This window comes from Emys orbicularis, chromosome 6 (genome assembly GCF_028017835.1).
Source record: "Emys orbicularis isolate rEmyOrb1 chromosome 6, rEmyOrb1.hap1, whole genome shotgun sequence".
In the NCBI taxonomy this organism is placed as follows: domain Eukaryota; kingdom Metazoa; phylum Chordata; order Testudines; family Emydidae; genus Emys; species Emys orbicularis.
This window is the reverse complement of record NC_088688.1, coordinates 50062892-50089681: the sequence shown is the minus strand read 5'-3', so window position 1 is coordinate 50089681 and position 26790 is coordinate 50062892. Positions and strand designations below refer to the sequence as shown.

Here is a 26790-nt window from a genome sequence, read left to right as displayed (position 1 = left end):
TTAAATGCTGTACACCCCAACTGTGAGGTCTTCTACACTCTAGAGTAATCTCCCGAGAAATCTCCCATCGGTTGAGCAATTTAAAACTGAACTCAGCAAAACAATTTAGAATGTGCTGTAGGGAAATGAACACAGCCCAGTAGGTTCCTGTCCATCTCTCCTTCCTATGATCCCTAAAAAGTGAGTTTTTGAGTGCTCTGTTAGTTCATTGTCAAAATGAAACCCCAGGCAGCAGTAGATAAGCTCTATTAGCTGAGAGTTTATTTGCTTTCAAACTTTGTTAGTAAAGAATGTAGAAAAAGTAACTTAGAATATATGACAAACTGATTTAAGATGATGCAGATAATCTGTCATCTAAAATATAAGATCTATTAAATATATTGTCTCTTTAAGGTCTGTATTTTTGTAATTGAGAATTCAGCTCTGTTTTCATTCTAAGTTAAACGTTAATAGTGATTTATTCATTTGTGTGCACAGTAGATCTAATTAATGATCTTGTATCACAGGGGGTGGAGAAAAGGCACGGAAGCTTCATACATCAAGAGGAAAGCTGTTACCCAGAGAGAGAATTGACAGACTCATAGATCCAGGGTGGGTAATTTATTATTGGCTATAAAGCATCAAATACTCTTTTGTGTTGTGTAAGCTAACAGAACTGTCTCTTTTTTTGAAGTTTCCTAAACTACTGGCAAGCAGGGTAGATTTGATTTAAATCACTAGTCAGGAAGACTCGATTTAATCACGGATTTCTACATAAAAGTGCATTCTTGTTGGTTGTTATAACCTTAATACATATTCTTCACAACTTAGAGATAGATGTAGGTTTCATTTTTAGAAAGTACACATTATACACACATTTTTAAAGTGATTTATTTTGAAAACTTTTCAGATTAGTTTTACAGCTATATCAGAAAATGATTGATTGTTTGGTTATTTCATTTACCAAAGGTAATTGAAGCAGATATTTATTAGTTCACCTCCCAATGACTTATCTCCAATTCAACAGGTTAATCATTAATATTTGGAGGATTTTCTTGCCAGGCTGTATTAGGAGGAGAATATCACCAGACAGACATTTAGATTGTTTTATTGAACTAAAACAACAACGTTCTGTATTCTGGATTTTTTTCTTCAACAACAAACATATAATATTTTAACTAAACAAGCATATGAATTTTTGAATTTAGTTAAACATTCACGTTTTTTAAAATCATGTTTGTTTTTGTTAAAATTGTTTTTAACTAAAATAGTTAAATGTATTTTTAAAAACAAAGCAAAATTTAAATCGACTATGTCAGCCAGGTCAACATGAGAAACTTAAAATATTGGCTTCTGCAGCTAACTCAGTCGTCTTCACCTTCATTTTCCTGTTTGTTCATAATCTGGAAAAGAAAAACAAGCTTTCCTGCTTTTTCAGGTCCCAAACAATTTCTCAATTTGGAATGAATTAGTCTAAAGGAAAAAAATATTCTTTCTATACTGGCAGAAGAAGCTACTGCTGTTAAAAGTGAGATTATCACTTCAACAGTCTCTGAATCCAAGTGCTTAAGTGACTTCCACCAGTTCACTGGTGTGACTTTCTTTAAAACATCATCAGCAAACTTTTTTCTTGAATGGTTCACCCTTAGCTCTGAAGTTTATTATAGTTGGCATTATGGAGGGATGATTGCTGGATGTCCATGTCATTGTCAACTCCCAACAGTTAAGGTTTGACCCTGGTACTGAGTATTGAGAATATTTGCAAGAAAATGGGCTGGAGATAGTGCTTTTCCCATTCATTTTTTTAATGCTTGTAATTTAACTCTGTCATTGCATATTTCTCTTTCTGGGATCTCACTCAGTTCCTTCCAAATTTCAATAGCTTCAGCAATAAAACAGCTATTTCCCTGCATTTTGTTCAAGGCTACAGAAATAGGCTTCAGGGTACTCAGCATGTGTTCAACATTTCTCTTAAGCCCAATGTTGAGAACTTTGGCTGTGACAGTGCCATCTATTTGTTCACGATTTTCTTCACAAACTGTCATCAGATTAGGCCAGTGCTTGATACAGTGCTCAAAACAGTCCACTACTAAGTTCATCGCACGTCTTGTGGGAGAGTTAGCTTGGTTCCTCCCACTTTTTTCAGAGCAGCTGCTGCAAAGTGGTTGTTATGGAAGTATTTTGCAATTTCAACAACATTAACCTTTATTTCTGGAACACTGAAGTCTTTGTCTAGGAGGTGCATCAAATGAGCACTGCAGCCATATGTTATTAGCTTGGGACTCTCTTCACTCTCTTCTAAATTTCTTCTCATCTTGGATACATTTGCAGCATTGTCTGTGGCCAAGCTGCATACTAGACATTTGAATTTTTTTTCACAGTTTGTTATAGCTTTTACTGCTACTTCTTGTAAGTATTCTGCTGAGTGTGCATTTCCTGATGTATCAATTGTTTCTGTAAGGAAGACATTCCCTTCTTCTGTTGTCACACAAGCACATACAACAGGATCATTGTGGACATTTCTCCACCCATCAAGACTCAGGTTAACAATTTCACCCTCTAGACCTTTTGCACACTGCTCAAGTTCTCTTTCATACACTTTATCCAGCAATTTGCCTGCGACATCTGCTCTGATGGATGGACTGTATCCTGGTCTTAATGACTGAACCATGTTAATGAAGTGTGGGTTCTCAATCATACGGAAAGGAGAGTTTGTTGCATAAACAAACCGGGCAATTTTTTCATCAATTACCTCATTTTGTAATCTGCTGGTTCTTATCACAAATTTATCTATGGTTGTTTCTGGATGATTTTTTTTTCTTTTTTCTTTTTGCTACAGATGATATACTGTGGCTATGTGACATACATGATGTGACTGAAACACTATCATTGGCAGATAACTCTGAAACTATAGAAAATGATGGTGATCTTGAAGGTGGATAGTCTTCAGAATCCTGTATGTTGAGGATGGATTCTCCTAAACAAAATAAATCAATGCAGTTATTTAAGTATTGTTACCGTGTCGCTCATTTAGTATTACTCATTGCATTCACTGACACTTAGTACTACTTTAAAGGTGAAATTGTAAAAGGAAGATCTGCCTATTTCAGCTTTTTTTTTTTTTTTTATCACAACAGCATCTAAAATGATAGTACCATAGAGTAACAACTATATTTTTTGCTCAAACATGATAATTCAAGAATAGTCCAGAAGGAAGTCCTTGGGAAAGAAGTATGAAATAAAAAGTTTACTATCCTGAAGATCCTGCGTGTTCAGACATGTTCCTTTCATCATCTTCAACTCAGCTTTCTCCTGAGAAGTAACACTTCTCGCGATGATGTTTCATTTGGGCAACCAGGCCTTGCATTTCTTTTTTGCACTGTTTGCATTTTACATGCATGCCTCTCTTACCCACAGGTAGAGGAACTTCATTAAAATATTCCCAAACTGGGTCTCTTTTATGGCTTGCTGCCATTATAGGTTTTCCCTTCTAGTGAGAGAATGGTATGGTAGATCTCAAATCAATGAAGGCTACACTCAGAAAGACCTCAAGACTTCTGGAATATGCTGCTCAAACAGTTTCACGTTTGTTTCTACTGCCTGTCCCTCCCTTCTCACATTTATCTTCAGACTTCTTCTCCTTGTCCAGCTCTATTCCGCCCCCAACAATCTTCTATTCATTGAACTTTTTGAAACTTTGCACTTTTAGAGAGAGGTAAGGGATTGACTCTGTGTACACAAATTTGCAGAGGAGGAATAGGGTTGAGGTCTGTTATTTCTTACCTCTCTATATCATTTATTTATTTATTTATTTATTTATTTATGTAAAAACATTTTTGCTGTTAACAAACAGGTTATCTCTGGAGACACAAATCCACAGTTTGAGAACTGCAAAATTAAGCATCTCTGATGGTATCTTTTAGACTAAGCACTGAGTCCCATTGGGTAGATAGAAAGATTAACCTAAATAATCTATACAGAAGCCCCTGGAACCCCATAAACTATTGGAACTCATTTACAAAACTTTTCTTAAACTTATATTAGATTTATATATTGTGTCATACTATAGAATTAGAATTTATAATCCTTATTCCATGATGAGATATCTTTGAGCTATAATGTATCTTAATTAAAACTATCCTTAGATAGGTTTTTTCCTCAAAAAAGTCCAATTTAAATAAAAAAAATCGATTTTTTTTTAATTTAAAAAATCATTGATTTTTATCCACCCTGCTGGCAAGTAGTGTTGGTTTGAAATCTTGACATATCTATTGTTTGGAAGATGTATTGCAAGAACACATTTTAAAACCATGAACTTTATAAAAGAAAATGTTTGTCAGGCTGCTTCCGGTTAATAATCCTATCAAAATGTTTGTCATTTTTTTAGGTCTCCATTCTTGGAGTTCTCCCAGTTTGCAGGTTACCAGTTGTATGGTAATGAAGAGGTACCGGCAGGAGGCATTATCACAGGCATTGGAAGAGTGTCGGGGTAAGAAATTGCCAGTGATCTACATACACCTCTACCCCGATATAACGCGACCCGATATAACACGAATTCGGATATAACGCGGTAAAGCAGTGCTCCGGGGGGGCGGGGCTGCGCACTCCAGTGGATCAAAGCAAGTTCGATATAACGCGGTTTCACCTATAACATGGTAAGATTTTTTGGCTCCCGAGGACAGCGTTATATCGAGGTAGAGGTGTATTATGTCTATTATGTGAGCGAGAGGATGTTTTTGTGTGGTTCCTAGTTCCAGCTCTGGGAGCCATCTAGCACTTTGTTTCCAATATTAAGTTGAAGGCTTTCTGGTATTTGACTCCTATGACCCAGAAGATTACTAAAATGGCTATTCTGCCTATTTAGTTTTGACTTCAGGGAAAGGATTCAGCTGGGTTCTTATTATTCTTATTCTTAGGGCTTGTTTACACTTAAAATTCTGCAGTGGCATAGCTGTGGTGTCTATGCCAATGGGAGAGGTTCTCTCGTCAGCGTAGGTAATCCACCTCCCTGAGAGGTAGTAGCTAGGTTGACAGAAGAATTCTTCTGTCAACTTAGTGCTGTCTACATGGGAGTAAGGGGGTTGTGGATTTAGGTTGGCTGTGGATTTTTCACACCCCTGACAGATGTCATTAAACTGATCTAAGTTTCTAGCGTAGCTCAGACCTTAGACAATACATGTATCAACATCCCTATTAACTCATTTGGAGGCTGCATTGTTATCTTTCTGATGAGAAATAAATGGTTAATTGTGCAAGGACATAGGTGAGGTAGAAAGGCAATTTTAAATATGTGGAAAGATGTCTTGGAGTAAGAAAGTCTCTCTAAGGGAGAATGATGCACTTGTTGAAACTAGTGTGACGGTATATTACTTTAGGGATGATGAGCCAGGAAGCTGAAGGAACCCCAGGAGGGTAATGATTTTATCTAGTGCCTTCTTTTGCCACCCACAATGTATGGCTTAATGGCCAAGCTCCTCTCATATTTCTTTCTTTAAAAAAAAAAAATTCTGAACAACCATTTACCTTTCTTCAAAATAAAATCTCTTTTAGTAAGGACGTTCAAATGGCTTGTGGCTTTAAGGGGATGCCACTGAGGCGGAACTGTTCTTTGGGTTTGTTTCTAATAATGAGGAGAGGGTTTTTTTTAGTTTTAAGTACCTGGGTCACTCTGGGAGATTTCTGGTGGTTTTGGATTTCACCTACTCTGTTCTCACATAAGTTGGCTGATCAGTGAGTAACTAACTGTTGCTGCTTTGCTTTCCCGGTCTGTCTGGGTAATTCATGGACTCACTCTAGGTATAGCCACTCACAGGCTCTTCTAGCATGAAGGTATGGTGCTGCAAAGACAGAATGGCTCAGAGTTAAGTCAATAACAAAATTTTAAAAAATCAGCTTAAATATTTTTAAGAGTCTTAGTGATTCTCAGCCTCAGCTAAGGTCCTGAGGGGAAAGGCAGATCACATGATTCTCCGCTGATCTAGACTGGTGCAGTGGTCCCTGTGGGATGACTGCAGCTAGTGTAGTTTAGAGCCGTGAACAGCCCAGAACTGGGTGGCTGAAATGTATCTTAGAAACACCTTTTCCACTCCACTACTACTAGCTTTCCTCAGCTGCTCTGAGCCGAGAACCTGTCTCTTGTTCTCTCAATAAGCCAAGAAATCAAGTTAGTTTATCTGGAACTGAAAAGAAATAGTTAACAAAATACATTACAAATTCATAGTTCCTTGGTTCTAAACTCCCATGTTGATGCTAACACACCGAGAGCTTCATTTCTGCCATCAAAGATAAAACAGGTATATCTATCTAGTCATGAATGTTGATTACTATTTTCATCAGGAATGATGACAGCAAGTATTTCATTTTCAACCAGGTGCCTAAGTACAGTTAAGAAAACCAAGTATTTTTTTCTTCCAAAAGTGTATTAGACTGAGAATTTCCAAAGTGTATTTAGCTACAGTTGGTTTTAAATCCAGCATGTATGTTGTGTTAACAAAAACAGAGAGTGTTTATTTTAACTTCTTGTGGGTGGCCTTATGTTGAAAAGTAATATCACTGTTGACATGGACAGTGTGGGAGCCCTGCATTGTAAACTATGTTTTTCCAATTTACTTACTGCTAATCAACAGAACAATTGCTTCGCCACATGAACAACAATTGAAGCTATAAAGTTGTTCCTTTAGTTGATGCAACTGTAGAGAAGGTTGGGGGACTGCTTTATATTTTGACACTGGACTGTCATGCTACGGGTCCCCTTCTCAGAATATGAATGCTGCCAGTACAGAACACAGAAATAGGGATTTTTCGAGAGGGACATGCACATTGCAGCAGATTTTGAGAGAGTAAGAAAACGTTAAACAACAAATTGTTTCCTTTTCTATTACATTTCTGTACAGTTATGCTCAGTAAAATGGGTGCAGCTTTCTTTAAAACTAGAGATTTCAGATGCTTCTTCAATAATATTGTTTTTTCTAAGAACTTAAAGCAAATATGACATGAAATCACATGCAGCCTTTAAGAGAGGAATCTAACAGTGGAACAGTTTTAAAGCGATAAACATTTAATGCTGATGGAAATTGTTGCAGATATCCTGGTTATAGTGGTAAAATAGATCAGTTGGGAAATATGCTTGGTTCTCATAAAGTTTCTACTTTTCAGAGTGGAGTGCTTGATTGTTGCTAATGATGCAACTGTCAAAGGTGGTACTTATTATCCAGTCACGGTGAAGAAACATTTACGTGCTCAAGAAATTGCAATGCAAAATCATCTCCCTTGTCTATATTTAGGTAAGTCCCATTACAAAAATAGTAAATGGCTATTGTTAAACAAAGGTCAGGGATTCTAGCTAGAAGACTACATTTTTAAATGGACACTATCAACATTATATCTTGACTTTAATAAGACTTTTGTTGTCTCAAATGACCTTCTCATAAACAAACTGGAGACATATAGCCTAGATGAACCTACTATAAGGTGGGTGCACAACTAGTTGGGAAACTGTACTCAGAGAGTAGTTATCAATGGTTCACAATCAAGCTGAAATGGCATATTAAGTGGAGTACTGCAGGGATTTGTCCTGGGTCCGATTCTGTTCATTATCTTTATAAATTATTTGAATAATTGCAGAGAGAGTACATTTATAAATGTGGACAGTACCAGGCTGGGAGGGGTTGCAAGCCTTTTGGAGGACAGGATTAGAATTCAAATGATCTGGACAAACTGGAGAAATGGACTGTAATAAATAGGATGAAATTCAGTAAGGAGAAATGCAAAATACTACACTTGGGAAGGAACAATCGGTTGCACAAATACAAAATGGGAGTGCTGCAGAAAAGGATCTGGGGTTTATAGTGGATAATAAACTAAATATGAATCAACAATGTAATACCATTGCAAAAAAAGTGAACATCATTCTGGGATGTACAGTAGAACCTCAGAGTTAGGAACACCTCGAGAATGGAGGTTGTTTGTAACTCTGAAATGTTCGTAACTCTGAACAAAACTTTATGGTTGTTCTTTCAAAAGTTTACAACTGAACATTGACTTAATACAGCTTTGAAACATTACTATGCAGAAGAAATATGCTGCTTTCCCTTTATTTTTTTAGTAGTTTGTTTAACACAGTACTGTACTGTATTTGCCTTTTTTTTTTTTGTTGGTCTCTGCTGCTGCCTGATTGCGTACTTCCAGTTCCAAATGAGGTGTGTGGTTGACTGGTCAGTTTGTAACTATGGTGTTTATAATTCTGAGGTTCTACTGTATTAGCAGGAGTGTTGTAAGCAAGCCATGAAAAATAATTCTTCCACTCTACTCAGCACTTATAAGGCTTCAGTTGGAGTATTGTGTCTAGTTCTGGGCACCATACTTTGGGAAAGATGTGGACAAATTGGAAAAAATCCAGAGGAGAGGAACAAAAATGATTAAAGGTCTAGAAAACATGACCTATGAGGAAATACTGAAACAAGTGGACTTGTGTAATCTTTTAGATGGGAGTATCTCAGTGTTGAAGAATTTATATGGTAGCTCACTGGCCTCACAGCAAGCACATTTAGCATGCACATTTAGCACATAGATGAAGAGAAGACTGAGGGGGGACATTACATGCTAAGTCTTCAAGTACATAAAAGGTTGTTATAAAGAGGAGGTTGATAAATTGTTCTCCTTAATCACTGAGGACAGGACAAGAAGTATTGGGCTTGAATTGCTGCAAGGGAGATTTAGGTTAGACATTAGGAAAACCTTCTAACTGTAAGGAACAAATTACCTAGCAATGTTGTGGAATCTCTGTGATTGGAGGTTTTTAAGAACAGGTTAGATGAACACCTGACAGGGATGGTCTAGATAATACTTAGACCTGCCTCAGTGCAGAGGACTGGACTAGATGACCTATTGAGGTTCCTTGCAGTCCTACATTTCTAAGACTGATATACCCCCATATTTGACAAATCAAGTGTTTTGGATTTCAGACATGTTCACACATCCAGTGCTTTTTGATGATATGCTTATCTGTTCGTTCCTTTTATAAAGGTAGTAAATTGAACTAAAGACCCAGAGGAATGGGTTCTTTCATTTTACTACCTGTATAATAGAACAAAGCAAAATAGCCCAGTGGGGAAAAGTTGTGTGTACACATCAACAGTAATTCAAGTTATATGTAAAAGACAGGAACTGAAGTCATTTTGTTGTTTTATCATTTCTGTTGAAAGGTTCTCTTAGAAAGTTACTTACATTTTTTGAAATACTCCCATCTAAAAAAGAATAAAAACACAAACTTCATCTATAGTTTCTGTTAATAGCTTTTTACCATTTGACATTTTTCTTTTAGTATTTTCCATCTCAATGTGTTTTACTCCGTGTTTGTTTAATCAGTCAAAAAAGTCAATGGTTGAGTAAATTATTTTTTTAATTTTAGCATGGTTAGACATTATTTTATTAAATAAGCAAATGTGTGTGATAAATGTGCTTGCTGTGGTATAGGTAGTATATTTTTAATATAAATTCTTCAGTTTAACTTCTTAATAAACAATATTTGGCTTGTGAACTTTTACTATCAAAACGAATGGGTTGCCAGTGAACAATTCTGTGTGATCCTATTCTTTGAAATCAAAGGTATGCTCTTCTGTGATTTATCGAGTTATAAACAAAGCATCAGGCTCTTGCAACCACTTATGAAGTGAGGGGTTAAGCAGTGCCTTCTTTAGAATGTCTTTCCTTATATATTTTTTTAATTAAGTGTAGTTTTAATTTCTGCAGCTACAGTGAATGATATTAGATTGTATATATTTAGGAAGGAAATAAGTTTAACCTGGAACACAGCAAATTTAATTTTTAATCTCCAGTTTTAAGGCCTATAAGGGAGTGTCTTTTAAAACAAACAGGTATTTGTCAGATGAGTTTAAAAAGTTTTGTAAAGCCAAGTGTAATTACATCTTTAAATGCAGCTACTGTTAGTTTACCTAAAAATTTTTAGGATGCATAACAGCTTCTCACGTGTGGTCATCAATTTTCCTTTAGCAAGTGGAGAAGCCTGATCTGTTTTTCATGATTAGTATATTAAGTATAAATTTTTGCAAACAGGTGACATTTCAAGTAATTTTTAAATAATATGAAATAATATCTCTGTTTAAAATTGTGCAGAGATAAATTGTATGTAAATCTATTTTTCATTCCACTTGACTTAGTTGACTCAGGAGGAGCAAACTTACCCCGCCAAGCAGAAGTATTTCCGGATCGAGATCACTTTGGTCGCATTTTTTATAATCAAGCACTCATGTCCTCACAAAGAATTCCACAGGTAACTTTTTTAAAGCAAAAATTGCTAGCTACTCTGCATGCCTGCTTCTTCTATCTGGGTTTAAGGCTCATCCAGCACCTCAGGTTTTTGGCAGCTTAAAGTTTTGCTGACCTGATGCTCAGTGTGGGGATTTGGAGACATTGTAAACACCATGACTGTTCACAGAATGGCATTACGGTTTACAAATAGGCTGTCTTCTCAGCCTCAAGGTTACTGATATGACTTAGCTGCTCCTGGAGTGGGAGAAAAAGAGAAATTGTCAGCCTGGGATGAAGGGGTGAAAGATTGCAACATGATTATTCTGAATCATTGCTTGAGAGGTGAGGACCCCTGTGCATGATGGTGAGTAGAGACACATATTTTGCTAAGTGGGGTACTGCTGTTGACAGGTCATTTTCTAGTGTATTAATGATTCATAGAATTACTGTTAGTCATGATGTCTCAATTTGAAATGTTTTGGGGGTCTTCATTATTTTAGATACTGGTATTACTGGTAACATGAGCACTTAATTCTCTGTATTCATTGCTGCATTCAATATATTGATATCTAGGAAGGAAGGAGGATTAACAAACTTGGCAGAATAGCTCACCTAATTAGAAAAAACGTACACATGGAAATGACAACTGGAATCTTGGGCATATTAGAGGAGTGTGGGTTTTGCTAATTTTTTGCTTTCTGTGGATATTGTTACTAGGCCTTTTTTCAGGATCCTATTTTTGGTGTATTTTTATTTTGAACCCGGTTCATTAGAATAAATTTTACAGTGAAAGCACATGGGTTTTTCTCCTTCCTTTGTTTGGCTGAGGCTATGCCTTCTAATCAAGAAGGACAACTTGGTCCAGCAGAAGCCATTTTTATTGAGATTGAGAGAGAGAGAGAGAGAGAGAGAGAGAGAGAGAGACTGACAAGAGTACAATGTTACATTTGCTATTTTCCCTGCTTAGCAGTCAGTGTTTCTTTTTATTATGATAAAATAAAAAACTTTATTCCAGTTTTACAAAGGGAAATCAATTCCCTTGAGAACAGTAAGTTCTTCTGTTATTGAAGATGAGGCCTAGTCCAGCCTTCAGTTCCAGCAGACATGTGAGTGGGCACAAAGCTGATGAACCTGAACCTTGGCTATGATTTACAATGAAATTAGACCATAGATAGGAAAAATTGGATTCATTTAAATTTAATTGTTTTTAACTTCAGGGTCTGAGAACCTAAGTGAAACAATTCTCACATAATATTAGGGGGGGAAATTATGAATCACACTATTCTCTTGTGAACCTATTTCAAACTGAACTTGGAAGATCTCATTCAGCTCTACCATGACATATTGAGGAATGTCACCAACTGCTAGTATTGATATTAGTAAGAACGCAAACGCTTCTCTTTCTAGATTCGTAGATTTTTAAGTGTAGAAGGTTCTACTATGATCAGGGCCAGCCCTAGGCCAAATGGTATCCCAGGTGAAGAGCATGTTCAGCGCCCCATCCATTTGTTAAAATTTTGACTACCTTATTTTTTATTGCATTTATAGCCCATTTCATGACTTTGATGCATGATTTGCATGCATGAGTTATCCCTGTCTTATAAAACGACAAATTTGCACGCTAGGATCTGTAAATCTGTATTTATTCATGCCATATATAAGCAAATAAAAAAAATTGTTTCCTCTAAGCTTATAGAAACTTGAATTTTAAGAATAACTGAAATGTACTAACATCAAGAAATTGAACTATACACCAACATTGGGTGGACCAGTATTAAATGGTGTTACAATAGGTGACAGCCTTAGAATGTTAACCCTAGTCCTTTAGTTCAAAAGGTTGCTTTTCTCACCTTTGCCCTCACAAACTGAAGCACAGCATCGGAGAGATCCAAAGACTGGCCAATGGCATTTTCAGGCAATAAAATAGCAAGTGATGTCACTCGTTGGCCAGCATCGATCGAAAATATGTTTTAATGAGCTGAGCTTCAAAAACCTGCACTCACCGCTCCCAACTGTGACCAGCAGCATGAGAAGAATCCTCAAAGCTATCCAGGAAAAGTGGATTAGGAAAAGTGTCCTTCAGCTCTGCATCATGAATGAATTGGAGAACTTGGAGGGGAGAGTGCTTACCGTGTGGCAAAATGTGATGGATGTTGTCCAATTTGACATAGAGGTCTTTATCAATGACATCTGAAGATTCCCCAGGTGTCAATGTCCGGTGAAGGTCTGTACAATTGTTAAAGAGTGTTTTTCTGTATGCCGAAAGCTTACTAAGGTCATACAAAACCCCCAGGTCTTTTTGTGGTGCTTCATTTGTCCGAAATGTTCTTCGATGGGCACTCGAGCAGTGTCAATGAGTGAGCAAAAAAAAGGCTCCCTCTTGAATTTTTCTTCTTAGCTTCCCATCACCTCATCTTTGCCCTTGAACCAAACTGTCTCTTCTTCCAATGATTATGAGTTTCCTTGAAGACAGGCTCAACTCCTACGTTTTCCGCCATTTCTTTCGCAGCAGTTATGGCATCTTCAAATCTATTGTCTCTGTAGGCCACAACGAAATCAAGGCAGCTTCTCCTCATAATAGCAGTCTCAATGTCCATCGACTTAGTTTGTAATGCCTTGCTCACAATGTTTCCTGTAATAAGATATTGTGCCAAATCACACTGAGACTAGAAATTTAAAGTCAGTGATCTGGTTTGCCAGGCTTTGCGCCTTGTGTCAAATTCTGGCCTGGTGATTGCGCCAGTTTCATCAGGGCGTCATAAACCTCAGTCACTTGGTAGCTCACTGGCCTTATGCTGTCAATGCAGCTTTCCCAGTGAGTATCACTTAGTGGCTTCACAGTCAGATTTGTAACATTGTCCATGAGGATCTTCCACCTGATAGTTGATGCTGAAAACAGGACATATATCCTTTGTAGTAATCTGAAGAAAGATACTCAATCTAAAGAAGATGCATCTGACACAACCAGATTGAGGGAATGGCAGCCACAATACATGAAGAAAGCTCTTGGATTCAGCACAAGGATTCTTGCCTGGATACCACTGTTTCTTCCCTTCATGTTCACACTGTTCTTGTAGCCTTGGCTGTAGCTTTTATTTTGTTTTCATTCAAAATGTTTATAAATAGTTCTATTAAGCCTTTTCCAGTAGAGTTGTCCACTGACCTTATGGCAAGGAAGGTGCTTGATAACATAAGGTCAATCAATTAGTTTTGAATTGTTTTCTTGCAGTAATGGTTCATAGCTTCTTTACGAACTACTTGACATAGGTGCTCACACATGACATTGTATTTCCCAAGGAGCTCTACCAAACTGAGGAAATTACTGTTATGTTCAGCCTGGTCTGTGTTCTGTTTCAGATATTTTCCCATCAAATTTGCCCCTTGCTGCAAACTAGATTGCAGTTGAGCTTTTCACTTTCTATACTGAGCTCATGAAGGCATCTTTTATTTTCTGCAGGGGAAAACAGACAGTATTAGGGAGAGCAAAAGTCTATGTTCTGCAGTCTTAGAAAGTCATCAAATATTATGTGGTAAGCATGGCAAAAAAAGTAACAGTATTTCTTGTACGTTGTTGCGTAGATAGGGGTTCGATAGATATCTCTGGCATCTCATTTAAATATTTTCTTTATTAATCACTACTTACATTCTTCAAGTCTTAAAACACAAGTACACTTTCACAGTTATACAATAAAACAAGGTTTGCAATCTTGCTGCTGGGCTCTCACTTCACTTCAGTTTGTTCTTATATCTCACTGACTGAGTCGCGATTCCCTCGCCCCTTATATACCTGTGAGGGCATGACTGACAACATTCTAGGAGATTTGAGGAAAATGTAGTTCTCAGTTAGTTTGGAAGGTTCCATGAGATTCTACAAAGGAATGCAGTCAGTTGACTAGCTCTGTAGTCTAGTGATTTGGAGATCTGTTTTACTTTGGATCCCAGAATTTTGAAATCGCATATTTATATTGAAAAATGATTAACACAACTTGTATATCAAACACAACAACATCATAAAAAATAAAATTTGTCATTTTGCAAAAAACCAAAACAAAAGCCCCTGGCAGAGGGATATGGTGGGGGACGACCATTATAAGTGGTACTCTTAAGGAGTCTTCCGTTAGGCTTGTGGATACCTGATGACGTCTGATAAAATGTGTAAGAGAAAGTCCCATTGATTCATCACTCTGTCCTGGGTGTAATTTGGTGTACAAGATGCCAGCTGCTGAAAAAGCTCCTTTTGACTCCGTGCTAGGAGGCGTGATGGCATAATTCAGTCCTGTTTCAGGTGCAGGTGAAGCCCCCGACCATCTGTTTTTGAAGAGCGCATTTGCTTTTTAATAGCAGCCAGTGGCAGATTAGCCACTGGGCCTACAGGGCCCGTGCCGGGCGGGCAGGGTGGGGGAAGCCCCCACGCTCCCCCCAACTCCGCTCCCCAGCAGCAGTGCTGGGCAGCCCCCACGCCCCTAAACCGCTCTCCCTGGCAGAAGCTGGTGGGCAGCGGGGAAAGCCCCGAGCGCCCCCCATCCCTAGCAGAAGCCCAGGACTGCAGGGGAAGCCCCCTCGCCCTCCGTCGCCGGCAGAAGCCAGCAGACGGCAGGGGAAGCCCCTGTGTCCGACCTTGTTCTCCGGCAGAAAAATAAAAATTTATCCAGAGCCTGGTCCCTTGCAGAAGCGCGGAGGGGTGGGGGTGGGTGGCAGGGGAATCCCCAGAACCAGGACCCCCGCTGTGGCTCGGGGACTAGAGGAGCTCTTGCTACCTGCTGCAGCCTCAGGGCTGAGGGAGCTCTCACTCCCTGCTGGGGCTGTGGTGGGGGGACAGAGCTTTTCTGGTCTTGGGGCTGCATTAGGGGGTAGTGGGGGCCAGAAAGTAGCAAACAGGTTGCAGGGTTGCAGTTGGGGGCACAGAAGGAGGGGGGGACCCTGGGTGGAACTGGGCGGAGCCCTGGGGAAGGGGAAGAAAGAGGTGGGGCTGTGGGCAGGGCTGCAGGCAGAGGGGGCGGAATGGGGGCGGGACCACAGGTGGAATGGGTTGGAACGGCCCCCCCCACTTGCTCTGGCCAGGGGCCCCAGGAAACCTTAATCCACCGCTGATAGCAGCCATTAAGTGATTGCCAATGTGTAACAGTGGAAGATTGCATGTTTTCACTTTTTATTAATATTATTCCAATCTCTTTTTGTGGTTCAAACTGTATTTTCAGTAGGGGTGAGAGCAAATAATAATACATTATACAATGGTATGCTTTGCACTGCCTGGTATTTCTGTGCCTGCATCAGTGTGCCTGGAAAGGATTTATTTTCTTTTTGAATCCTTCTTGAAACTGGAGCTGAGAGAAAACTTCACTCTAGTATCACAGGCTGCTACATTTTTTTTTTTGTATATATACATTTGTTTTTGGATTTTTAACAATCCACCCCTCACTGTGGTATCTGGGGACAAATCAGTTCTTTTAAAAACGCCACCAAATTAACTGTGTGTGGTGTAATAACACTGCTCTACAGCCAAAATGCTTCTGAAATAAATGTAGTCAAACTTTACTAATTCTGGGTCACTGAGAACGAAAATGATGCTTAAAATTGTTGATTGGCTCTAGTTTTCAAGATATGCTATTGGGTCAGTATATACGACCCTTGACTTGGGAATGACGGAGGATAAGTGAGTTATAAAGGGAAGGGATCTCGATTTAAACCAGAAATGACTAAAATACATCTTTGACTGGATCTATGAATAAATCTATGACTGGGTTTGGACAGTACTTGCTTTTTAGGCAAAACAATGAATGATGCAATCTGAAGCTGGTATTGCGTCATACATGATATGAATTGCATCATGTTATTCCTAGAAGTCATGGATGATGCAATCATAATGAAGCTTACATCACTCTGCTGAACAAATTGCCCTATATCAGCTCTAGAAATCATACAGTGTCGTGCTCTCTTATTTGTCAGTGTTTGCAAAATCAAAGGGACACATTTCTGTTTAGCCAAAGTGAGCAGAGATGCCTCGTACTTGTGTGAACAGTGCAGATAACTTCTGCTATGTTTGTGGTGAAGTGACTTTTGCATCACAAAGGCGCAGTCTAACCACTATGGTTAAGAAAGCCTATCACCTTTATTTTGGCTGCAAAATTGGAGATGAAGACAAGAGGTGGGCCCCCACACATATGCTGCAACACTTGTGCAACAAATCTTCGCCAGTGGTTGAACGGGAAAAGGAAATCTATGCCTTTTCCAGTGCCAATGATTTGGAGAGAGCCAACAGATCATACCAGCAACTGTTACTTCTGCATGGTGCCTCCAGTTGGGAAAGGTGTGTCAAAGAAGAAAAAGTGGACTGTGCATTATCCAAACATTCCATTAGCTATACGCCCAGTACCCCACGGAGAAGGACTGCCGGTTCCTGATGCACCAGAATCATTCTCACTTGAGTCAGACGAGGAAGAGGAAGAGAATGAAACTTCTGGTCCTGAACCATCAATGTCACAGGCCCCACATTTTCTCCCATCCTCCTCCTCTGAACCACACCTCATAACACAAGGTGAACTGAATGACCTTGTCAGGGATTTGGAACTACCCAAGAGTAAGGCAGAGCTGTTGGGCTCCAGACTACAGCAGTGGAATCTCCTGGCAGGTGATGTTAGGGTTTCCATGTTCCGTGACCGTCAAAAGGATCTTGTCCCATTCTTCTTCATGGAAGGTGATCTTGTAGCCTGCAACAACATCGATGGTGTGATGGCAGCCCTCAACATCGTTCACGATCCAGATGAGTGGAGACTGTTCATTGATTCATCGAAGACGAGTCTTAAAGCTGTTTTACTGCATAATGGCAATGTTTTGCCATCAATTCCAGTTGGTCATGCAGTCCATATGAAGGAAACGTAGGACAACATGAAACAACTTTTGAGGTGCATAAACTATGACCAACATCAGTGGCAGCTTTGTGGCGATTTGAAGGTTGTTGCTCTCTTGCTTGGTCTGCAGACTGGATACACAAAGTACTGCTGTTTTCTCTGCGAATGGGATAGTCGTGCAAGAGATTCCCACTACATCAAGAAAGATTGGCCACTCCGACAGTCATTGGAGCCTGGGAGAAAAAGTGTTCAGCATCCACCACTTGTTGAATCAAGGAAGATTTTGTTACCACCCTTACACATCAAGCTGGGTCTGATGAAGAACTTTGTCAAGGCCATTGACAAAACACAAGCAGCTTTCAAGTACCTCCATGGAAAATTTCCAAGGTTAAGTGAAGCTAAGATAAAGGAAGGTGTCTTTGTTGGTCCTCAGATTCGTAAACTTCTTCGAGATGATGCATTTGACCATGCACTGCGTGGCAAGGAAAAGACGGCATGGAAAGCCTTCCAGTTAGTGGCAATAAATTTTCTCGGAAACAACAAGGCAGACAAGTACAGGTTGTTGGTGGAAAACCTCCTCAAGGCATACAAAAGCCTTGGTTGCAACATGTCACTAAAGATACATTTTTTGCACTCTCCTCTAGATTTTTTCCCACCGAACTGCGGAGCAGTGAGCGACGAGCACGGCGAGCGATTTCACCAGGACATTGCAACAATGGAGAAATGCTATCAGGGCAAATGGAGCCCATCAATGCTTGCAGACTATTGCTGGACAGTGACAAGAGATGCTCCATTTAATGAATACAAGAGACAAGCCAAGAAGCCCCGAGTAGACACTGAATAGGACTAAACTATGTACATAATAGTTTTTTGCCTTTTGTTTCATAAATTTTTTTATTTATATAACCCTTTTGCTGATTTTTAAAGTGTTACATAAACAGGACAGGTGAAATATTATCATGTAAAGCAACCATAAACACATGAAAAGACCTAGGTTTACAATTTATGATTAAAACTCTACTATCTACACAATATACATAGACATAAAATGTAAAAACTTAAATATCTTAGAAACAGTAGCCAATCAGTTGTTTTAATTGTCATATTTGAATTCAGCACATCAAAATACATAATAAATAGCACATTTTATCTCTGAAGCAGACGACTTCTCAAAAATTGTAAACCAGTGTAATAACTAGACTTTACCTCACCATTAGAAATAAACATGACACCAATACCTTATCAGGCAAAAGCCTGAGAAAAGAGGTGTGCTTTATGTTTTGCTACTAATGTCAACAAACGTGGGCTTTGTTGGTAGACCCCTTGGTGAAGCAAATTAATTCCCACTGAAATTGAGGCACCTCCTTGAAAATGTCCTGCCATCAGTCCTCAGACACTTAAACCTAGGGACTTTGTGCTTGTGTATATCAGCTGATGTCAGCTGTTGACTTCAGTGTAGCTATGCTGATTTTCACCAGCTGAGGATTTGGTTTAAATAATGGGGAAGCCCTCAGATGCTTGGACTATGTGGGTCATAAACATACCTACAGAGATTCCATGTAGTTTCCAAAGAAATGCTAAAAAAAAAAAAAAATGAGAAAAAGGTCCTATCTGCTCTGCATGGACGTTAATGATCCCATGTCACTTCTAGAGAGCCTTTGATAAAATCTGCACAATAGAGATTAGTGAACAGGTGCCTTTGAATTTCAAAGAGTTTAGACTGATTTGTTAATATATATATTGCTGTTTTTCCTTCAGATAGCAGTGGTAATGGGATCCTGTACAGCAGGAGGAGCATATGTACCTGCAATGGCTGATGAAAGTATAATAGTTGGCAAGCAGGGAACAATTTTCTTGGGAGGACCTCCATTGGTAAGTAGACACATTTTTTTTAGCAACATAATTTAAAACTATTTCTGCCTTTGCGTGTCTGAAAATTGTACAGCTGTACAAGTAACTCAGCCTTTCCCTATGACCTGTTTTGCTCCAAAGAAATGAGTAACTATTCATTATTGAGATTACTTTTGACCTTTTAAAATTTTAAATCAAACCTTTTCTTTCTCGTACTTGTCTGCAGTAGCAGTATAACAAGTGTATAAATGAGATCACGTTAAGCTTTTCATAAGAGAGAAGTAAACTATCCTGGCAAAAGCGCTTTTTGCCAATATAATTGGATCTACTCTAGGGCTTTTACTGGCGTAGCAGTGTTGGTTAAATAAAACAAAAAATAAAAAAAATCACCCCTAACTAACATAGTTTTGCTAGTATAAATTTTAAGTGTAGGCCAGGCCTTGGGCAGGCAATTCTACTTTAAATTAACTACAGGATGCAATTTAGAAAAAAAGTTAAGATGTGGTATTTGCTGAATGTTAACTGTTAAAAAATCAATAGAATACAATTAATTAAATAAGGAATTAGGTAGACTCCCCACATTACAAGAAGCACTGGAAATAGATGACATGCTAAAAACAATAGATAAAATCTTGGCCCCATCGAAGTCAGTGGGACTTTTGCCATTAACTTCAAGGGGGCCAGGATTTAATGTGTAGGACCTTTTAGAACTAAGGGCTTGTCTACATGGGGAAGTTGAGTAGAATAGCTATTCCATTTGGATGCTGTATTTCAGAATAAAAGTCACTTCATTCTGGAATAATTTGCATGCTCACAAAGCACATTAATGATTCTGGAATATATTGTTAAACACAGTGATGTGATGCAGCACTTTGCTGCGAGATGGTGGAGTGTTTTGGGAACAATCTGAGGGGCTACAGTTGCCTAAAATTAGTAGACACCAAATATCTCTCAAAAGTGCTTGCACTTGACTTTGTATAAATGGGGAAATCAGCTGTTAACTCTATTGCTGATTACATCACACTACCCAATTCCTAGGGAGACAGCGATGGAGGACTCTGGTGAGGGAGTTTGCTTGTGTCAGCCAGTTAGGTCACAGGGAACATATAGCAATATCATTTCGAAGTATAGCTAGATGGAAACAAGATTTATTTTTTTTAATGAAAATTTTTCACGAATCATTTGTGCATGATTCCATAACTTTTCTCTTCCCAGCACAAAATTACTGCTACTGGCCATTTTTTCACATTCTATGTTTATTTGAATGGCATTGTTCTTATTCCCACTGTCCACCCTGGCATTTGAAGCCATTCCCTTCACTTTTGTTTTATTTAGTCCTATTAATCAGGTACTTCAGCATTTTGTAAATTTACTTGACTCCATGTATGGAGTAAGTTTATAACTCCTGTGGGGTTCAAAAATAAGCATATATAGTTATTAAACATATTTCTTTGTGAACTTGATAGTTGCTGAACGTTAACAATTCTTTCCAAACCTGTCAGCAGAAACATAATTGGAATGTGTGGGTGGGAGGGAAATGAAGCACAAAATCATGTTGGTGTTTAGCCTGGGAAAGTATTTTCTATGTTTTTATTTCAATGGAGATTTTCTAGTTTGAAGAAAAGAACAAAGTAATCAGCATAAACAAATGTAATAATCAATCGCAAGTCCTGAATGACGAAACTGTGCCACTTAGTGCTAATTGATTTGTTGTTCATTTCCTTTTAGAATTTCTCAGGCACTAATTATGTCATTTAAAATGCGTTAATCCAGTCTTTTTTCCTTTTTGTACCTTGTGTTAATCCTGTTCACCAGAATGGTAGCTTATTGATTATATGTAAACTGAGAACTTTCCTCAATTAAGGATTTTTATGTACACTTATTTTATCTGTCTTAATTGGAAAGATGATTGGGATTTTCTTGTGGACAATGGCATAAATGTGAACAGACATGTTACTTGAAAACAGAAATGTCAGCAAGACCTGATGACTCTTTCCAGATACTCCAGGCGGGGCTTTGGAGCTGTGCTCTGGCTCCGCTCCAACTCCAGGCAAAAACGTGCAGCTCCACTGCTCCGGAGCTGCTCCGCGCTCCAGCTCTGGGCTCCGCTCCAAAGCCCTGACTCCAGGTAACCTTTTATTGAGGGAAAAAGCTTAGTAGGATTAAAAAGAATTAGACATTTATATGGCTAGAGATAACATCCATAATTATATTAGGAAGGATAAATTACTTCAGGGCATAAGCCACCACTGTTTAATGGAAGTGATCAAGAAGCTTCTCTTATTGGCAAGTAATTCCATAACTATCTACTGTGAGGTTTGTTGCATCTTCCTTTGATGCATCTGGCACTGGCCACTGTCAGAGACAACATTTTGGACTACATGGATCACTTTTTGATCTAGCATGGAAATTTCTATGTTTGTGTTGAATTAACAATTACTTTATAATATATAAAATTCAGGTCCAAAATCTTTTATTTTCTTTTTTCACACTCTAGCTTTCCATAATAATCAGTATAATTATAATAAATGAACTAAACACTTCCTTAAAACATTAGGTTTTAGATTATTCTAAGCCCCTTCTATGTCAGATGGTCTGCATAGTGGGCTGTTCTTCGTCTCCATGGCAACTGGGGCACACCAAATCTTTGCTCTGAGCCTGGGCTTAGGACTACCCCTCAGAAAGAACTGTCCAGAATTCTCTGCCTCTAAGCAGCATACATGGCAGACTCTAAGCCCTGGTCTACACTATGAGTTTAGGTCGAAGTTAGCAGAGTTAGATCGATTTAACCCGTCCACATGACGAAGCCACTTTTGTCGACTTAAAGGGCTCTTAAAATCGATTTCAGTACTCCTCCCCGACGAGGGGATTAGCGCTGAAATCGAACTTGCTGGGTCGAATTTGGGGTAGTGTGGACGCAATTCGACGGTATTGGCCTCCGGGAGCTATCCCAAAGTGCTCCATTGTGACCGCTCTGGACAGCACTCTCAACTCCGATGCACTGGCCAGGTTGTCAGGAAAAGCCCTGCGAACTTTTGAATTTCATTTCCTGTTTGGCCAGCGTGGCGAGGTGATCAGCACAGGTGACCAAGCAGAGCTCATCAGCACAGGTGACCATATAGTCCCAGAATCGCAAAAGAGCTCCAGCATGGACCGAACAGGAGGTACTGGATCTGATCGCTGTATGGGGAGACGAATCTGTGCTATCCGAACTCCGTTCCAAAAGACGAAACGCCGGAATATTTGAAAAAATCTCCAAGGGCATGAAGGACAGAGGTTATAACAGGGACCCGCAGCAGTGCCGCGTGAAACTTAAGGAGCTGAGGCAAACCTACCAAAGAACCAGAGAGGCAAACGGCCACTCCGAGTCAGAGCCCCAGACATGCCGCTTCTATGATGAGCTGCATGCCATTCTAGGGGTGCCCCTACAACTACCCCACCCCTGTGCTGGACTCCGTCAATGGATTCTCACGCAACAGGGATGCGGATTTTGGGGACGAGGAAGATGAGGAGGAGGAGGAGGTTGAAGATAGCGCACAGCATGCAAGCGGAGAAAACGTTTTCCCCGACAGCCAGGAACTCTTTATCACCCTGGAGCCAGTACCCTCCCAACCCACCCAAGGCAGGCTCACGGACCTTGAAGGCGGAGAAGGGACCTCTGGTGAGTGTACCTTTTTGTACATGGTTTAAAAGCAAGCGTGTTTAATAATTAATTTGCCCTGAAGACTTGGGATGCATTCGTGGCCAGTACAGCTACTGGAAAAGTCTGTTAACGTGTATGGGGATGGAGCGTAATTCCTCCAGGGACATCTCAATGAAGCTCTCCTGGATGTACTCCCAAAGCCTTTGCAAAAGGTTTCTGGGGAGGGCAGCCTTATTCCGTCCTCCATGGTACGACACTTTACCACGCCAGGCCAGTAGCATGTAGTCTGGAATCATTGCATAACAAAGCATGGCAGTGTATGGTCCCTGTGTTTGCTGGCATTCAAGCAACATCCGTTCTTTATCTCTCTGTGTTATCCTCAGGAGAGTGATATCATTCATGGTCACCTGGTTGAAATAGAGGAATTTTATTAAGGGGACATTCGGAGGTGGCCGTTCGTGCTGGGCTATTTGCCTGTGGATGAACAGAAATCATCCCCGCTGTGCGCCACGCGGTGGGGGCAGGGGTGAAGCGAACATCCCAGAGAATAGGGTGGGGTGGGGGGATTTAGTTGGGTTTGTGCTGCACGTTAACCCGAAAACCGCAGCCCCTCCTTTTAAATGGCCAACCCATTTTAAATGGCCAACCCAACGGGTGCTTGGTATGGGACACGAGGGTGCTGCTGGTTGAAACCATTCCCACATGTTATGAAGGTTAAAGAAGCCAAAAGACTGTGGCTTACCATGTCTGCCTGAAAGAGTCTACCCATTGTTCTCTAAAATGTGTCTTTTAAAATATTACTCTCCCTTTTTTTCCCTCCCGCAGCTGCAAATGTTTCAACGCTCCCCATATCATCTCCGTCCCAGAGGCTAGCGAAGATTAGAAGGCGAAAAAAATGCACTCGCGATTAAATGTTCTCTGAGCTCACTGAAAGAGCCCAGCAGAATGCGTGGAGGCAGACACTGTCAGAGTGCAGGAAAGCACAAAATGAACGCGAGTACAGGTGGCGTCAGCGTGATGAGAGGAGGCAGGAAGCAATGCTCAGGCTACTGGAGGATCAAACTGATATTCTCCGGCGTATTGTTGAGGTGCAGGAAAGGCAGCAGGAGCACAGACCGTCACTACAGCCCCTGTGTAACCAACCGTCCTCCTCCCCAAGTTCCATAGCCTCCTCACCCAGATGCCCAAGAACGTGGTGGGGGGGCCTCTGGGCACCCAACCACTCCACCCCAGAGGACTGCCCAAGCAACAGAAAGCTGGCATTCAATAAGTTTTGAAGTGCAGTGTGGCCTTGTCCTTCCTCCTCCCCTCCTCCACCACCCCACCCGGTGCTTCCCTCCTCCTCCACCCCTCCCGGGCTACCTTGGCAGTTATCCCCCCAATTTGTGTGACGAAGTAATAAAGAATGCATGAATTTGAAACAACAATGACTTTACTGCCTCTGCAAGCGGTGATCAAGGGGGGAGAGGAGGGCAGTTGGCTTACAGGGAAGTAGAGTGAACCAAGGGGGCGGGTTTTCATCAAGGAGAAACAAACAGAACTTTCACACCGTAGCCCCCTGGCCAGTCATGAAAATGGTTTTCAAAGCTTCTCTGATGAGCAGCATGCCCTGCTGTGCTCTTCTAACCGCCCTGGTGTCTGGCTGCATGTAATCAGCGGCCAGGCGATTTGCCTCAACCTCCCACCCCGCCTTAAACTTCTCCCCCTTACTCTCACAGATATTGTGGAGCACACAGCAAGCAGTAATAATGATGGGAATATTGGTTTAGCTGAGGTCTAACCGAGTCAGTAAACTGCGCCAGCGTGCTTTTAAACGTCCAAATGCACATTCTACCACCATTCTGCACTTGCTCAGCCTATAGTTGAACAGCTTCTGACTACTGTCCAGGGTGCCTGTGTATGGCTTCATGAGCCATGGCATTAAGGGGTAGGCTGGGTCCCCAAGAATAACTATTGGCATTTCAACATCCCCAACAGTTATTTTCTGGTCTGGAAAGTAAGTCCCTTGCTGCACACAGACCAGAGTTCCTAAAGATGTGAGCGTCATGTACCTTTCCTGTCCATCCCACGTTGATGTTGGTGAAACGTCCCTTGTGATCCATCAGTGCTTGCAGCACCATTGAAAAGTACCCCTTTCGGTTTATGTACTGGCTGCTTTGGAGTTCCGGTCCCAAGATAGGAATATGCATTCCGTCTATCGCCTCACCACAGGTAGGGAATCCCACTGCAGCAAAGCCATCCACTATGACCTGCACATTTCCCAGAGTCACTACCCTTGATAGCAGCAGCTCAGTGATCGCGTAGGCTACTTGGATCACAGCAGCCCCCACAGAGGATTTGCCCACTCCAAATTGATTCCCGACTGACTGGTAGCTGTCTGGCGTTGCAAGCTTCCAGAGGGCTTTCGCCACTCGCTTGTGAACTGTGAGGGCTGCTCTCATCTTGGTATTCTTGCGCTTCAGGGCAGGGGAAAGCAAGTCACAAAGTTCCATGAAAGTGCCCTTATGCATGCGAAAGTTTCGTAGCCACTGGGAATCATCCCAGACCTGCAACACTATGCGGTTCCACCAGTCTGTGCTTGTTTCCCGGGCCCAGAATTGGTGTTCCATGGCATGAACCTCCCCATTACCACCATGATGTCCAAATTGCCAGGGCCCGTGCTTTGAGAGAATTCTGTGTCCATGTCCTCATCACTCTCGTCACCGCGCTGCCATCGCCTCCTCACCTCCTTTTGCAGGTTCTGGTGCTGCATATACTGCAGGATAATGTGAGTGGTGTTTACAGTGCTCATAACTGCCACGGCGATCTGAGCGGGCTCCATGCTTGCCGTGGTGTGGCGTCTGCGCGGAAAAAAGGCGCGAAACGATTCTCAGCCATTGCTCTCACTGAGGGAGGGGCGACTGACGACATGGCTTACAGGGTTGGCTTACAGGGAATTAAAATCAACAAAGGCAACTAATCGCAAACAGCCTAGTCAGCAAACAGCGCCAGCGAGCTTTTAAATGTCCAAAGGCACATTCTACCACCATTCTGCACTTGCTCAGCTATAGTTGAACTGCTCCTTACTACTGTCCAGGCTTCATGAGCCATGGGAGCAAGGTGTAGGCTGGGGTAGGTGCGACCGTGCGGTGCTGCCAGCTGGGAGAGCAGCCTGAGGCAAAAGTCTCCAGCTCGCATGATATTCCAGGCAGGCCTGAATCTCCGTTAGGAGAAACTTAAAGAAGAGAACGACCTGGAGTCATTCCCATTTTTGTCCAGGCGCTCCCGACCGACCTCACTGAGGTCAGCCAGGAGCAACCAGGAGACAGCAGCAGATGGTACAATACGGCTGCTAACTGTCTTTGCTAATTTGCAAAGGCAAGGAGCTGCTGCTGTGTAGCAATGCAGTACCGCGTCTGTCAGCAGCACCCAGGAGATGTATGGTGACAGTGAGCTGAGTGGGCTCCATGCTTGCCGTGGTATGTTGTCTGCACGGGTAACCCAGGAAAAAAGGCGAGAAACGATTTTTTGCCGTTGCTTTCACGGAGGGAGGCCTGACGACATGTACCCAGAACCACCCGCGACAGTGTTTTTGCCCCATCAGGCATTGGGAGCTCAACCCAGAATTCCAGTGGGCGGCGGAGACTGCGGGAACTGTGGGATAGCTACCACAGTGCAACTCTCCGAAAGTTGACGCTAGCCTTGGTACTGTGGACGCACTCCACCGACTTAATGCGCTTAGTGGGGACACACACAATTGACTGTATCAAATCGATTTCTAAAAAATCGACTTCTATTAAATTGACCTAATTTTGTAGTGTAGACATAAGTCTCTCTTTGGAGTGGACCTTTGACAAGATTTGTAAAATACTTTAAACTAATTCTCTCTGTTTCTTCTTTGACATTGAGGTTCTTCTCCTCAAAACTGCTAAACTAAAAATGTGTATCTTTTGGCTTTCTGAGAAGGGTTTGAAGGACACCACCTCTCCTCCCCTCCCATTCACAAAGAGCAAACGGGTTGTAGGGAAACCTGCTCCCAGCTGGTGTGTGCAAGGTACATGCTGAGGTGGTCAAGCGGGCCACAGAGATACTAACCCCCAGCCAGCATGTGGGTGAGGTCGATGACAGGCTGCAGGGAGCCAGGCTCTCAGCCAGAGACTGAGCAAGGTCCATGGCAAGAGTCAAGCAGGTTACAGGGAAAGTCCTTTTACTGAGATCACG

The 26790-nt window shown here is 41.0% G+C and overlaps 1 protein-coding gene across 1 annotated transcript in view; it reads left to right on the top strand.

Annotated features, from left to right (window-relative positions):
• The window catches only part of MCCC2 (methylcrotonyl-CoA carboxylase subunit 2), an 85900-nt gene that overhangs the window by 14821 nt on the left and 44289 nt on the right, over positions 1 to 26790 (top strand). The window contains exons 3-7 of the mRNA XM_065406596.1: positions 507 to 591; positions 4367 to 4468; positions 7135 to 7262; positions 10158 to 10270; positions 18855 to 18968. Coding sequence (XP_065262668.1) covers positions 507 to 591; positions 4367 to 4468; positions 7135 to 7262; positions 10158 to 10270; positions 18855 to 18968 — 542 coding nt within the window. The remainder of the gene's footprint in view (positions 1 to 506; positions 592 to 4366; positions 4469 to 7134; positions 7263 to 10157; positions 10271 to 18854; positions 18969 to 26790) is intronic.